General features: G+C 35.1%; 1 protein-coding gene across 2 annotated transcripts in view; it reads right to left on the bottom strand.

Annotated features, from left to right (window-relative positions):
* Nucleotides 1–13963, bottom strand: part of HEATR5B (HEAT repeat containing 5B) — a 55658-nt gene that overhangs the window by 34074 nt on the left and 7621 nt on the right. For both annotated transcript variants that reach the window (XM_035323003.1, XM_035323001.1), the window contains exons 8-19: nucleotides 12791–13040; nucleotides 11004–11159; nucleotides 9976–10226; nucleotides 9457–9568; nucleotides 8114–8266; nucleotides 7740–7839; nucleotides 6983–7092; nucleotides 5772–5935; nucleotides 4601–4776; nucleotides 3942–4047; nucleotides 2302–2492; nucleotides 799–958 (exon numbers count right to left, since the gene is read on the bottom strand). In XM_035323003.1, the coding sequence (XP_035178894.1) occupies nucleotides 799–958; nucleotides 2302–2492; nucleotides 3942–4047; nucleotides 4601–4776; nucleotides 5772–5935; nucleotides 6983–7092; nucleotides 7740–7839; nucleotides 8114–8266; nucleotides 9457–9568; nucleotides 9976–10226; nucleotides 11004–11159; nucleotides 12791–13040 (1929 nt within the window). The remainder of the gene's footprint in view (nucleotides 1–798; nucleotides 959–2301; nucleotides 2493–3941; nucleotides 4048–4600; nucleotides 4777–5771; nucleotides 5936–6982; nucleotides 7093–7739; nucleotides 7840–8113; nucleotides 8267–9456; nucleotides 9569–9975; nucleotides 10227–11003; nucleotides 11160–12790; nucleotides 13041–13963) is intronic.

Genomic DNA, 13963 nt, shown 5'->3' with positions numbered 1-13963 from the left:
CAAAGCTTCCTTTAAAACTGCTTTGTTTTGGTCCTCTTTGATGCAACCCCAAACCCATTACCACTAGCAATCACATGCAGCTACTTTGACAGTCCTAAGCACGTATGTAGCACACTACAGCTGTACACACATTACATTCTCATCCTTGTGAATTTCCATTGCTCATGTTCCCATACAGTTCCTGCATATCTACATTGACTTACTGAGAGATGAGATGTAAAAGCTTAGCTTTTCATGGTTGCCTGCTATCATACTCTCAGTAGAAAATAAGTACATGAATTCCACCTGGCTTTTAAATCCTTGCCCTTTATAATTCACGTGTTTTTCATAAAGCAGTAACTCTTTCCAATTTCAAGATGAATGATAAGCAAGTACATGCTTCAAAATTACCTATTCACACATAACGCGAGGTTATATATGCAAACTGAATTTTGACTTACTTTAAAAAAAACAAGGAAATTTAAAAGTGACTTTAAATTGCATTTACTGATTTTTTTTAACATCCGTCTCCAAACAAAACTAGCCTTGTTTTCCCAAGCAACAAGTTGCAAAAGCATAGGTTATTTTTTTTTTTATTTTTTATTTTTTACTCAAAAAGGATTTCCTCTTGTCCCCCTCTTTGGTAATTATTTTATTCTAATGCTTTGATAGATTTCATTGCTGCAGAAAATGAAAGATTCAGTATTTTTCCTTCTAATATTCAACTCCTCATTGTCAAGACAAATGTATTGTCAGAATTAACACTGAATTCTAATCCTTAGCATTTTAAAACAATTCTGCAGTGATGGTGTTTTTTACCTGGACTTCAGGAGAAGTTCCATCTTGTGCCAACGCCAAGAGAATACTGACGCTAGTTTTGAGATGCTGCCCAGAACCTATTCCACCAACATATCGATGGAGGCAACCCAGAGCCAAAGAATGTCCTGTTCTTGATACAACATCTCGAGCAGATTTTAACCTATCAACAGTTAAATAAAAAGAAATAGTGTAATTCACTAAATATATTACGAAAACCCTTCAAGTACCATAACTGTGCAAATGACCTCTTCTTACAGAATTTTGCTGTCCATGTTACAAGACCGTAAGAAGCCTTAACCACAAAAGCCAAACCAATATACATAACCTATACTGCTATTAAACTGGATTATATATAAAGCAAGTCAATAAAAAGATATTTTAGTCATTTTCTTTCTTTGTGGTCATAACTTGACATTTTAAATGAGGAAGTGTTTTGGAAGTGTAAGAATATATGAAAAGAGCCTAGTATTTACCAATATTTCACAGTAGACTAATTTAATAATCATTAGAGTCATTTCTAGACCACTCCAGTGAAAAGAAATCAAGAACAAAAAAATGACAAAACATACAATGATAACAGAATCCACAGCTTCATCTGCCACTGCAGACAACTTCTTAATACAGCTGCTTTCTTCTACAGCTGCATTCTGAGATTTTTCCAATAGTTTTTGTAGTAGTATTTTTATTAATGAAATTAAAACGCAATGAATAGCATTCTGAATGACCTAGCTGCATGAAATAGTGACTCGCTGTGTATTTTCCACAATTCTTCAGCTCAGAATGCACGTAACATATATGTCAACTGTAATTAAAACCCCCTCTAAAAAAAAAAAAAAAGAGAGAGAGAAGAAGGATATCCTAGTCAGAAGAAAGATTATTTTTTCCTGGTTGTCTGTATGTGACAGAGAAGCACGCTCATAGCCATTAGTAAACAACAACAGCAGCAGCAAGAAAGTAAATAAAAATGTCATATATGTAAAAATGGTTTGACAGTGTCAACAGACTGGCAACCATTGTTAACAGAGTCCTGCGTAAGAAACCAGGGAGAGTCCCAGTAGCAGAAATTCAAGGAATGACCACGAAGATGATATACTTTATTACAAGGTGAAATAATGGAGAAAAATTGAATTATTCAGAGGTAGGAGACTATGTTCATGCAGCATGGCCAGCCAAAAGACGTGCTGCAGCCCTGAGGTAGGAATATTCAGATCCACAGACTGGCTGATGTCTTAAATTTAACCTGAAAACTGGGAAATATGTTGTCTTGGTACATCTACCAGGTATCTTTCTAAAGACCTGAGATTAATGACAGAATATGGAAAAAAATGTATGGGCTAGTAGATAAGTTAAATTGATATGTCAGGAAGATGTTTTGATGAAATAGAACCACTATCATACAATTCGTGCTACAGACATACTTAGTGTAAGCTGAGTTTATCTACCTGAAGCAGTTTAGTTACCTTTAAGTAACTCATGAAAAAACAAACCTCAAACACAACTTACTTATCAAAACTGTACTGAGCCATTCTAGCGATGAAAGTGGCTTCTCCAACCACTTGAGCCATTCTGCCAAGAGCTTCTCCAGCTGCACATCTCAGAATAGGATTTGGATTATCAAGGGCACCCATCACCAGTGTTAGAGCAGATTTGCGAACTTCTTCTGGTCCTAACGTGCTTTTGTTCTCCGCTAAACCCTACATGAAAAAATGAAAAAAAAAAAAAAAACACATTCCAAATCAGGGGAGGAAGGGAAGAGCAACATTACTGATGGTGCATCTGATGATGCAAAATGATACATCTTTACTTTTGTCTAAAATTCTGATCATTTAGTCCTAAATATACTTGTTGAAAATATTTAAATTTCAAAAACATAACACAATCTTAGCTTTGCCAGCACTTTACCTATTTGACGTACAGAAAACACAAGTTACACCAGTCTTTGTTACCAAATGCTACTATCACTATAGTGCTACACACACACCAGTGCTACTGAATCTAAGGTAGCAGCTAGCTTTACACAGGATAACCCAAGGGAAAGATGGGGGGGGGGGGCTTTAAATTTAATTGTAATATCTCTTTATCTGACAGAAAGAAAAAATTAAGTGGCATTTCTACAAGAATCAAATATTTTAGGTACATTAAAATATTTTTTCTTAACATTTACAACTTGCATCCTAAAAGAAGTGGGACAATTCACTCTCAATAGACACTCCTCTCTCCCCATCAAGCAGCGATCCGAGACCCATTAAAAAGCAGCTGAAGATAGGCAGTCATTGTTTAGATGGCAAAGGTCAGACAAGAAGAAACCCATCTAATCTTTAATTACAGGCTAACACTTCCATAAGGACAGCTTCCTCCGTGCACAGGACTTAGTTGCCCTGAGGCTGAATGAGGATGACATAAAGGGGAACATCTGACAGACTCATGAATTGGAAATCCATACAGAACATCAGAAAAAAATCTTGAAATGCCTTAATAAATTTGACAGTTAGAAAGAAAATACTACACTCTGAGACGCTGTCCCACAGAGCCTTGAGGAAGTACAAGTCACTGAAACCAAGTATTTCTCAAGAATATTATTTGTGACTTACTGTCTAGGTTCCTGACTTCATAGCATGAGGCTGGATTTCTAAGCACAGATAGAGCACACATAATTGTAACTGAAGTCAGTGGGACTTGAGCTTAAGTATCTAAAATTCTCTATTATATTAAGGAGTCAGGGAGTCTAAAGAAAAAGTTAAAACATCTAAAATGGAGACCCATATCTATCTTTGTATTTCCATGAGCCTCATCTTCTGCACAATACTCATCTGCAATGATATGAGGGGTGGGTTGTTTTTTTTTTTTTTATGTATGACAAAGTACATAAATCCATACGTACAGCACAAAGAAAACTAGAGTAATGAAAAAGTCAGAATACTGTAGAGATATGAATCTCATCTATTCTTTGTACTGATATGTGCAGATGAGCTAAAGCAAAGAACAAAAAAAAAGGGGAGGGAAATTTGCAAAGTTTTGTTTTTATTTCCAAGAATTTAAGTATTAACTTTAGTAATGTTCTTCTAACAGCCTTTTGTACAAAATACAAGTCTATGAACCGAACTGCTGAATTTTCACATCTACTACAAGTTCACGAGTTTTACCTTCAAGGCACTAAGAACAGCAGTAAAGATATTAAGCTGCACAGCTTGCTGTCGAACACCTTTAGCCTGCTTGACACATTCAGCAAAGTGATCCAACATCTGTAATCTAAAACAAAGAGGAGAACATAATTTAAGTGTCCTTCTTTGAAAATACAAACCAAAACACAGCTGGTAAAAACTGCACACAACAAAAAGGCCTTTTAAGTTGGGTCATAGAATTTATGCTTCAGGGGCTGCAGAAGGTATTCACCTTCAGCAGAAAGGGTAGTGTTATTTTGAATGTCACTTTGCTGATTCTTCTTTTAGATTAATTCATCCCTTTTGGAGAAACCACCACCAAGAGAAAGCAAATATTCAGATACATTTGGCTGTATAAATAGAAAGCTATGAGGACAAGACTTGAAAAATGCTGCCTCTCCACTACCATTCAAAACAAAGTTAGGCTCCATGTTCCTATTACTGTTGCGATTATTTTTCCCATTTAACCTCATGCTGTAAAGTGTTACTGGGAGGAGCATTCCCTAAAAGATACCAAGAACGGGAGTATAATGAACAATCTGCATACACAGCTATTCTGCAGTTCCCCACCAGATCTTTCCATAACTAACAACAGTATAGATCCCACTGAATTCTGAAATTGAACATAAATGTAAACTGACCTATGTTTGTAAGAGACATGAGGAAAAACCACACCAAAGAGAGCCACAGATGCATCGATGACAGATACTCCTAGAGGAAGGGGACCGGGTACAGCTTCACCAGCAGGGATACGCAAATAAATAGAAGATGGATCATGTTCCAAAGCACCACTTCCAGATGCACTGTTTGGCTGAAGCTGCAAAATGCCACATAATATGTGAATACCTCTGAACATACCTTTGCAAATAAAATTCTGAACTACAGATAACCAAAAGACATATGCAGTAGCTAAGAACAACAAACTACCTTACAAAAAATTAAAAGCAACTGCAGTGTCTCCATGAACACATACACTAGCATTTACAGGGCCAATTAAATCCCTGAGGGTGAAAGAAGTTAACATCTGGCTAAGTGCACAAACTATGACTCCTGGTAGAAGATATGGAAATCAGATATGCATATAAATTCTGATACCCATAGCAGCTTCTGACCACTAGCTGACATTTTAGAAAAAAAATTATTAATTCACTCTGAGCACTGAGTTACAATAGAGTATCCTGCTAAATGGTCAATTTGGGTTGTAATGATTCTCTACCCAGAAAAAAATTAGAAACAGTAATATGATTATTAGCATTCCTATCACCATGAAAATACTTCCTAACCATCATTCTTTCAGGAAACACATCTAATCAATCAACTACTTTCTTTTTTTTTAAAAAAAAAAAAAATCACAACTTTTTAATTATCTCATCATGAAATATGTGAATCTGGTAACTCTATATTCTTCTTAAAAGGCTGGAAAAGAGAGCAAACTTCTCTTGAGACTTTGATATGATTAAAAACTAAAATGTGTCCAAGCAGCTGTCTTCTGAGAAATCTTGCCATTATTAAATAGGCTGTGGCAAAAGAAGCATTTTCAGCTCCCCTTCTCACCCAGGAAATTTCTGAGAAGGTGAGTTGCAAAAGTTGATGATGCCACAGTTCAGACAATTCTCAGAACAGTTATTTGTCTAGAGAACACAGTGAATGAATTAATGAATTGTTCCCAATGCTCCATTTGTTTCCAGGGGCCATACAAAAAAAGGTAATTGTGTCAACACTGGTAGCTCATCTGAAAAACTTCAAGAGATTCCCATAGCAATACTTGCTTCTTTTTTTTTTATTATTCATATTTTTCTGTTTTTATATTACCTGGTCTTCAATTGACTTATGATCAGTTTCCTGCAGCCAAGAGCCAAGAAGAACGCTGTCATCATAATGACAAAGAGACCTCAGGAGTGATGTGGTTGTATTAGCAGAGTTGTCTGTCAAAGTAAATTCTGCTACCAGCTCACGAAGAAGTGCATTAAATGATCCTAAGACATAGGACATTAAAAAGAATCATTGTTAGTTTTTATCCAAAATATTTCAGCTACAGATCAGAAGTTACAAAACAAAGTACATACCCTTATCTTGATTTTACAAGTAGCAAATAGAAGTAAACCTGACAACACTACAGTCAAGAGTGAGGCTTCAAAAGAACCTGGGACTCCCAGTTCCCATATCAGTGTTCTAAACAATAGATCAGGCCAGCCCCCTCAGTATGACGATTCAGATTCTGCAAAATCTTGCTCATCCACATGATCATGTAGACATAATGAATTAACAAAAAATAAAACCAAAAAAAGCCCATCTTATAGATCACATGGCGGTGCCCAGCAATATAATAACAATAATAGCATAAATCCATCTAACAAATCAAATAATGCAGTAAGCAAACATTTGGTTATACTAATAACCAGATGAACATAATCGTAATAATAGGCTACTAAAAAAAAAAAATCAATGAAAACATCTTCAGAGCAGAAAACATCAAATAACTAGGAAAAATCTTTAAGTAAATAATTTCAATGATTGCACGTTTCATTTCCTAAAAGCTTTATTAATTTTATACCATCTTGGGTATTGATACTCAGGTGAGCGAACAGATTTTTTCTGGATGTTTGCACATTTAAGTAGATAAACATATTTTGTTGAGACTGCAGTTCTGTGGAAGTCTTTGATATCTGTCTGGTTGGGCTCAATTTGCTTTTTTTAAACTTTTAGGAAAAGATAGACATGTACTTTTTACACAGCCACCTAGTGCTACATGATAGCAAAAAAAGCTAAACACCAAAAAACAGAACTAAATCTTCATTCCTGCATCTGTCCTTTGAGTATACTAACAAATAATATTCTCTGTATTTTAAGTAATATTGATGTCAAACACCTAGAACAGATTTCACAACATGATCTCCATACATCTCAGAACTGTAACTTTTATACTCAAAGAACGAACCTGATAGCTGTTTCAAAGGCAAGCACTAAAAAGACATTCAAAGAAGTACAATTTTTACTTTAACAATCACTGTCAAAATACATACCTTCATATGTCTTTGGAGGTAATAAAGCCAATATATCGTAAAGTCTTAAACGGACCATCGCTGCACTAGCTTTCAGATGAGCTCCATGGGCTTTAATTACCGATGGAATGCTACAGAATCAATAAGCAGAGACAGACAGCAATGCTGCAGTTACTGAAAAGAGTATTTCTTATTTCTTTTGACAAGATATGCCTCTAGCCAGAAGAGGAAAACTGTGTTCTGAGAACTACTCTGATGAGTTATTTGAACATTACTCAAAGAGCTAATACATTTTTGGAAGTAATGGTACTGAGTAAACTTTTTTTTATTTTTTTAATTTAAACCACTGCTTAAACAAAACAAAACAAAAAAGCAAAGCCCAACCTGTGTTTATCTTTTATTCTGTAAAATATTTGAAGTCCCTTCATTCATTAGTACACTTTGTAAAAGTATAGTTTATTGATTAACACCAGTACACTAGTAACTTAACTTTCCTGTCTTTTGCACATGAAGCAAACCTGGAAGTCAAAAAGCTCACTGAAAAATCCAACACACAGTTAGGAAAAAAAAATGGGAACATGAATTTAAGTAAATTAGTTCTTGTATTTCAGCTCTGGGAAAAGATAAACATGAACAAAAAGCAGAAAGAGTAGAAGAACAGAACAGTAGCTTCCTCTCAGTAGGGATAATCTTGTTTTCCAAAGACCATTTCTTTATCTCATAATGTACTTCTAAAGATCATGCAAAAACATTTTATTTTTTTTAACTGTCTACTTACTGGGACATCATTGTCATGGCACATTCTATAGGTGTCATCAACTTCCTGATCACATCTTCAGTAAGGAGCTCAGGACAGTGAGCAACAAAACTTCTCATAGCTAATAACAAAATATAAATTAAAATTTTACCCAGACAAGTATAAAGCAACATACAGATCCTAAGAGGATATCAAAAAGCAGCAATTAAAAATATTTATTCAATCTGTGACATGTTCAGAAGACTATATATGAAAAATAGGTCACTGGTGAAAATCTCACAAGTCTTATTCATGATCAAAGAAAAAATGGAAGCTAAGACAGAGTTATCTATCATATTTAGGATCATGTTCTGTTTTTCTGTGTGCTTGTAAGTTTTGAAATTTGAAATTCTTACCACACAGAGCTCCAGCACGGCCTTCCAGTGTTACTTGCCAGGTGAAAGAATCCCCTCTTGCCTTTTCTGCCTCCAACTCCTTCAGAGAACGTGGAAACACATTTCGCCATAGCAGCAACATCTTCGGGAGATGATATCGAACAACAGAAGGACCTATTTATATAAATAAATAAAAGACTATGTAATATTTTTTTTTATTAAACTAAGCACAAAAAATACACCATGAAGGCATTTGTTCTTATAACTATTTTTCTCTTACTTTCCTTCTCTTCCTATTTCTCCCTACTTGAATTTCCTTTATTCTTCCCTGTTCTCATTTCTACGTTGAAAGCGTTCCAAATAGTAAAGATAAGTCTGTCTGTTCATGTTAGTACTAAAAATAGGGAGTAGCCAATTCTATACATCGAGTCATGTAGTATGTAACTGCTGACACTTGTCTTTTTATTCTGACTTCTAATACTTACTTGTACACTACTATTTTGAAGGCAAGCTCTTTAGCCTATTGTAACTTATTCATATGATAGAAAAATAATTGACAGTTACTAACTACAAATCTAGTTTTTAGTCAAGTTTAAAGAGAGCTTCTGAAAAAGCTCTAGAAAATCCAATGCAAGTGAATTACAAATATACTGGAGGACAACCAAAATACTGCTACACTGTTAGCAAAATGTTGGCAAAAATGGGATGATGTAGAGAATACAAAACATAAATGGCATTTGCTGAGAGATCAAGCTACTGAAGAACGTATCAAAGCTTTATCACAGTTTCCATTATAAAATAGAAACAAAAAATAATAATTGCTGCAGAAATCAATACTTATAACCTCTCAAAATACAGCATCCGATATTTCGCCATATTTCTGTGATAGCATACATGAACAGTCATACATTATTTAAAAAAAAAAAAAAAAGAATGGCTTTTAAACTGTTAACATCCCTAATCAGTATTTTTGCTTATCCATTATATGCTTGCAACTTGTTGAAAGGCTAATTACATTTTATTTGTGGTTTATTTCTTCTGCACCACAGAACTGATTAGTACTTTTCATAGAATGACTAAATGCTAGGTTTCCAAAACAAAGCAAAAACAACCAGAGCGGATTTTTTTTTTAAAGTTACATCACTTTCTATTATCCTTCAGCTTACATGAACTCTAATATTCCAATTCTCTGCATCGTGAACATCACTGTTGAAATAAATGAAATAACACTCCGTTTCCAGTGGTATCAATACCCTAGTACTAGACACTGTACTCATTATATGTAGCAACTATTTGCTACAGTGGATAACCAGAAATATTGGACAAGCATCATAATAAAACAAAATACAACTGTTTTTACAAACCTAAAGTCATAAGTGCTCCAAGTAAAAGCCATCCAGCTTGAGTCCGCTGCAAGGAAAGTCTGCTGTTTTGTGCAGCAGTTCGTAGCAGATCTTCTGCAATACTAACCACCATCTGCAATGACAAAAATGGATTTCAAACGTATAAATTAAGCCACTCCTACAAATCCACTCTTACTAATCATATGTAAAAATTTAAATTGATCGTCTATAAAGAGCTACATTTCATATAGATAATTACCCCTATGCACATGACAATACAGACAAAAATATTCCCTCGAGTAATTATTCGTTAATATAACCAACAAGAATGTAAATTTTAAAGAGAGATGGGGAAAAAAAGGCTGGTAAATATTATAACTGAAATGCTACAAACAAGTGCTCTGACCATTGCTCTTGCTAGCTACAAGCTCAAATTCATAACCCTTTAACTTGTTACTATGTTAGACATTTTGCAAATCAATTACTTCTTGAAAAAAAAATCTCTCTTCGTACACTCCCATATGAAGATAATTATCTCACCTTTCCTTTGGCATGAGGAATGCCTAAGGGACACTGATGCACACCACCTAATAAAGCAGCCATTGCAAAACTGTAGCCACTGACAGCTTCAGGGGAGGTCTTCAGATTGTTGAGTCTTTCTGCACATCTATCTAAAAATGGAGTCAACTGAAAAGGCAATGCCACAGCCACACACCGCAAACACCATGCTGCAGCAAGGCGAGCAGCCATGCTGGGATGAAGAAGAACCGAAGTTACCGTCTCCAACAGACCTACAGGAAAGAGTTTATAATTTTAACATTACAATACACTTTTTCACATATGTAGATATGTAAACTGTATCAATATTAGACAGCCAACATGAAAGTTAAGAATGTCAGAACTGAAGTACTTGAGTTTTTATAACTTTGCCTTTTTCTTTACAGAAACCCAAAAGCATTATTAGCGTTAGCTTGCAGCTCCACTGGAAAAAACACTGGTATCCACAAACAGAAAAAAAAAAAAACAAAACTACAATCTCATGTTATAAATGTGGATTGAGATGTTAAAACAAGCAAGAAGAAAATCCCATACCAGCCCTGATCAACTTAGGTCAAATAATAAGCTTTTTTAAGGGACTATCCACACCTTCATCTCCTGACAAAATGACCCTAGTCTTCAGGTAAAAAAAAAAAAAATCTCTTTAGGAAATACAGCTTTCCAGAAGCAAACATTTCAGACCTTAAACAGTAAAACAATCTATTTCCTCTAATACATTTATTGGAAACTTATTGACGCTAAAAATCACAACTTTACAATTTTACTCATCCTGAAAAGGAGCTTCAGGTAGAACTTCCATCAAAATAGTTGCTTAAAACTTTGTCAAACTTGCACTAAAGTTAGGGTACTATACACAGTGAGCAGAAAAAACTCAGCTATCGGGAGTGCTACAGGGGATGCCAGTTTAATTATTTTCTTTCTGACACATTAATTTACTATTTAACATGATTGTAATAATATTTCATATACAGTGCTCAAATATCTCGACCTATTTAAGTTTATCTGCATACCAATAGAGGGTTCTTGAATAAGGGGAGATGCAGTGGCATTCAGACTCTGAACCAGACTACCCAGTTCTTGGAGAGCACACACCATTACATGCTGGCTTGCAGCTATATCAGCAGCTCCTGCTTTATTTTCACTGTTAGCATCATTCACCACAGCTTCTGCAGAAAAGAAAAGTATCTCATTTAACCACCACTTGAACCACATATACAGGATATAGCATATACAAGATAGGAAGGAACTGAGTTTTAATATCAACCCTAATTATTAAAATAAAACCACAAGTTTGCTCAGAGCACGACCTCACAGAGCAAACACATTCTGAAGAAAAGTAAGTTTTAAAGCTACTAGCCAAACATAATCATCCAGAGTCCATAAAAAACACATGCCCTGAAGTTGCTGTGGATGGCACTGCACTAAGAGGTAGGATTAATACTGTAAAAAGCAAAAGTAAGTATACCCACATGCAGCACGTGTGTTGTATCTAGGTATGCATACATACCTACAGATGAAGTAATTAAGACCATTATCTTGTCATATCTAGATTCCATATATGAATTTGCATGCATATATATGGAATAAAACTTAAAAAAAAATTTAAATCACACCAATATTAAAAAAATTATCACAACCATTAATCATCTTAGAGCTATCCAATTAATTTCATAAATCACACTTCATGTTTTTTTCTCCTACACAATGTCCCAGGAGCAACAGAGCAAGGGATGGTATTCCTTACCTGATGGGCAAGGAAGCTGCAACTGTCAGTTCTAAGAAGAATTCAGTACCAGCATAAAATTTATGCATCTTCTACAGTACACATTTAACAAAAGGTCCCCCTTATATGAAGGGAAGCAGTCACTACCAAGTAAAAATACTTCTAACTTATCAAATTCAATGGAAATTATAAGAAAAAAAGAAGCAGGTCATCCCATCATTGAAAAACATAATGGAATTCTCTATAATGTTGATAAGCAGGTGGCAGGAGGAGGAATCTTTAGAGTCATTTTATCTCAACTATAATTTCTGATAGACTTCTTCCTGGGAGTACAAAGGTTCTCTGACTGCAATAAATATTAAAGTTTCAACTAACTTCAGACATACCTTCCCCATCAAAAAACAGTTATGAGAATAATCTGTAAAAATTTCAAAAACAATTGCAATTCCATACATTAAACATCAATTTTAAAAACAAATTAGATGGTGGCTTTAGGAAAAAAAGTCATTTGGTAAATTCACTGTTGTGCAATTCCAGTTTCCCTTCTCAATCTCTAGCTCAAATTAACTGCTTTATAAGAAACAAATGACAACAGTCTTAATCATCAGTCCTTTAGAGATTACATATTCAAGAGGCCACAGTGATCCTCTCTAATTCCAGTTTTCAGATTACATCTTTATTTGTTACCTATAAAATCCAACTGGGTATCAGTACTGATATTAGCAGGTGATATACAAGGATATTATCTGACCTACAGGTTCTTCAGCAGTGCTCTGCCCAACTTTCAATACAGCCTATCCCAAGATTAATCACAAAAACACACAGCTGTTCCCCTTCTTGCATTCTAAGCAAATGCAATGTCAAAAGCCACCAGAGAGAGGATAACAAGCCACTTTTACACAGTCACCTTTTAAGTAGAAGCTACAATTTGGATATCAAATTTTAAACAGAAAGCAGATGAACTATTTTTTTACCATAGCAATAAAATTACTTCTCACAGTAGAAAAAAGGCTGAGATAATATAACGACAATGATTTTCAACAGCTCTCAAATACAGAAATAAAAAAATCTCACCCACTGCTTTCATTTGTTTACCAATAGCTTGACATATATCTTTGGCAGCTGCAATCTGTGCTTTCTCCCCCAGCAAGCTGCCCACAGTTGCTCTCAGGATAAAGGACACGCATCTTCGAGAGTACACTGCTTCCACGTGGGTCTGAGTTGCACGAGGGTGGGAAACCAGATCAAGCACATGGGACAAAAACGTAGCAAAGTTGCGCTCCAACCACTGACCTCCTAATGTTGTGACAAAGACAACATAGGCCTGCAAATTCAGAAGTTACATACAGATCCAATTAAAACAGAAACAAGAGCCTAACAACTGAAGTAATATCCATGCATGTTGCAGTACAGCAGTGATACCAGGGTTAGTTATACGCAACCTTACTAGGGCTAAGCAGGATGAATCAACCCATTAGCCAAGTCTTTGAAGCCAAATTGCTTCCAGTACCAAGAACAGCTCCAGTACTGCTACGTATACTGTAAAGTGCAAAATCCTCTTTGGATGACAAGGCCTGTCCACTGCTCTAAATATACCTCTTCTAAAAAAAATGTTTAAATAATAATAATGCAAATAGCAACTACATGAAAGTGTTTTAACTCATGATGAAGACTGAGCATTTTTGGCAAGTTCACCTAAAAAAAGACTGAAAAAAATAAAAAGGTTTCACAAAATACTCTAGGATTAAAATGTGAATTCTGTCAAGTTACTGCAGCATATTGAAATACATGTCAGACTGGGAATGCCTGAATTCGAGGTTATGCTGCTGTTATCTTTCTCTATTAAAATGGGAGAGGTTCTGTATTCAGCAGATTTCACCTACTCAGAAAAGACAGATGGAGAGAAGAAGCATAGTTTAACAAGCTAAGGCAGCAAACTTGATGCAGTAACCAGGAGAACCAGCACACACAAAAGGACAGAAGCATGCCCTGTCTGAAAGGAAATAAAATGAAAATAGGGAGCTAGTATTTAAGATACTAATTTTTCAAATATTTTTTAAAAGTTAATCCCACCTAAAATACACTGATCAAATAAGCATTCTTTAGCACGTATTTGAATCTATTGTTACAATCCATTGGGAATAAAGTATCTTAGAGGAATGACACTATATATAGAGCTCACAAACCAGGTGAGCCAAACTAGCCTTGCAAGTTATTATAAAGAAATAAAGACCACAAATAAATCTT

Source organism: Oxyura jamaicensis, chromosome 3, assembly GCF_011077185.1.
Source record: "Oxyura jamaicensis isolate SHBP4307 breed ruddy duck chromosome 3, BPBGC_Ojam_1.0, whole genome shotgun sequence".
Lineage (NCBI taxonomy): Eukaryota > Metazoa > Chordata > Aves > Anseriformes > Anatidae > Oxyura > Oxyura jamaicensis.
This window is presented reverse-complemented; position numbering and strand designations above follow the sequence as displayed.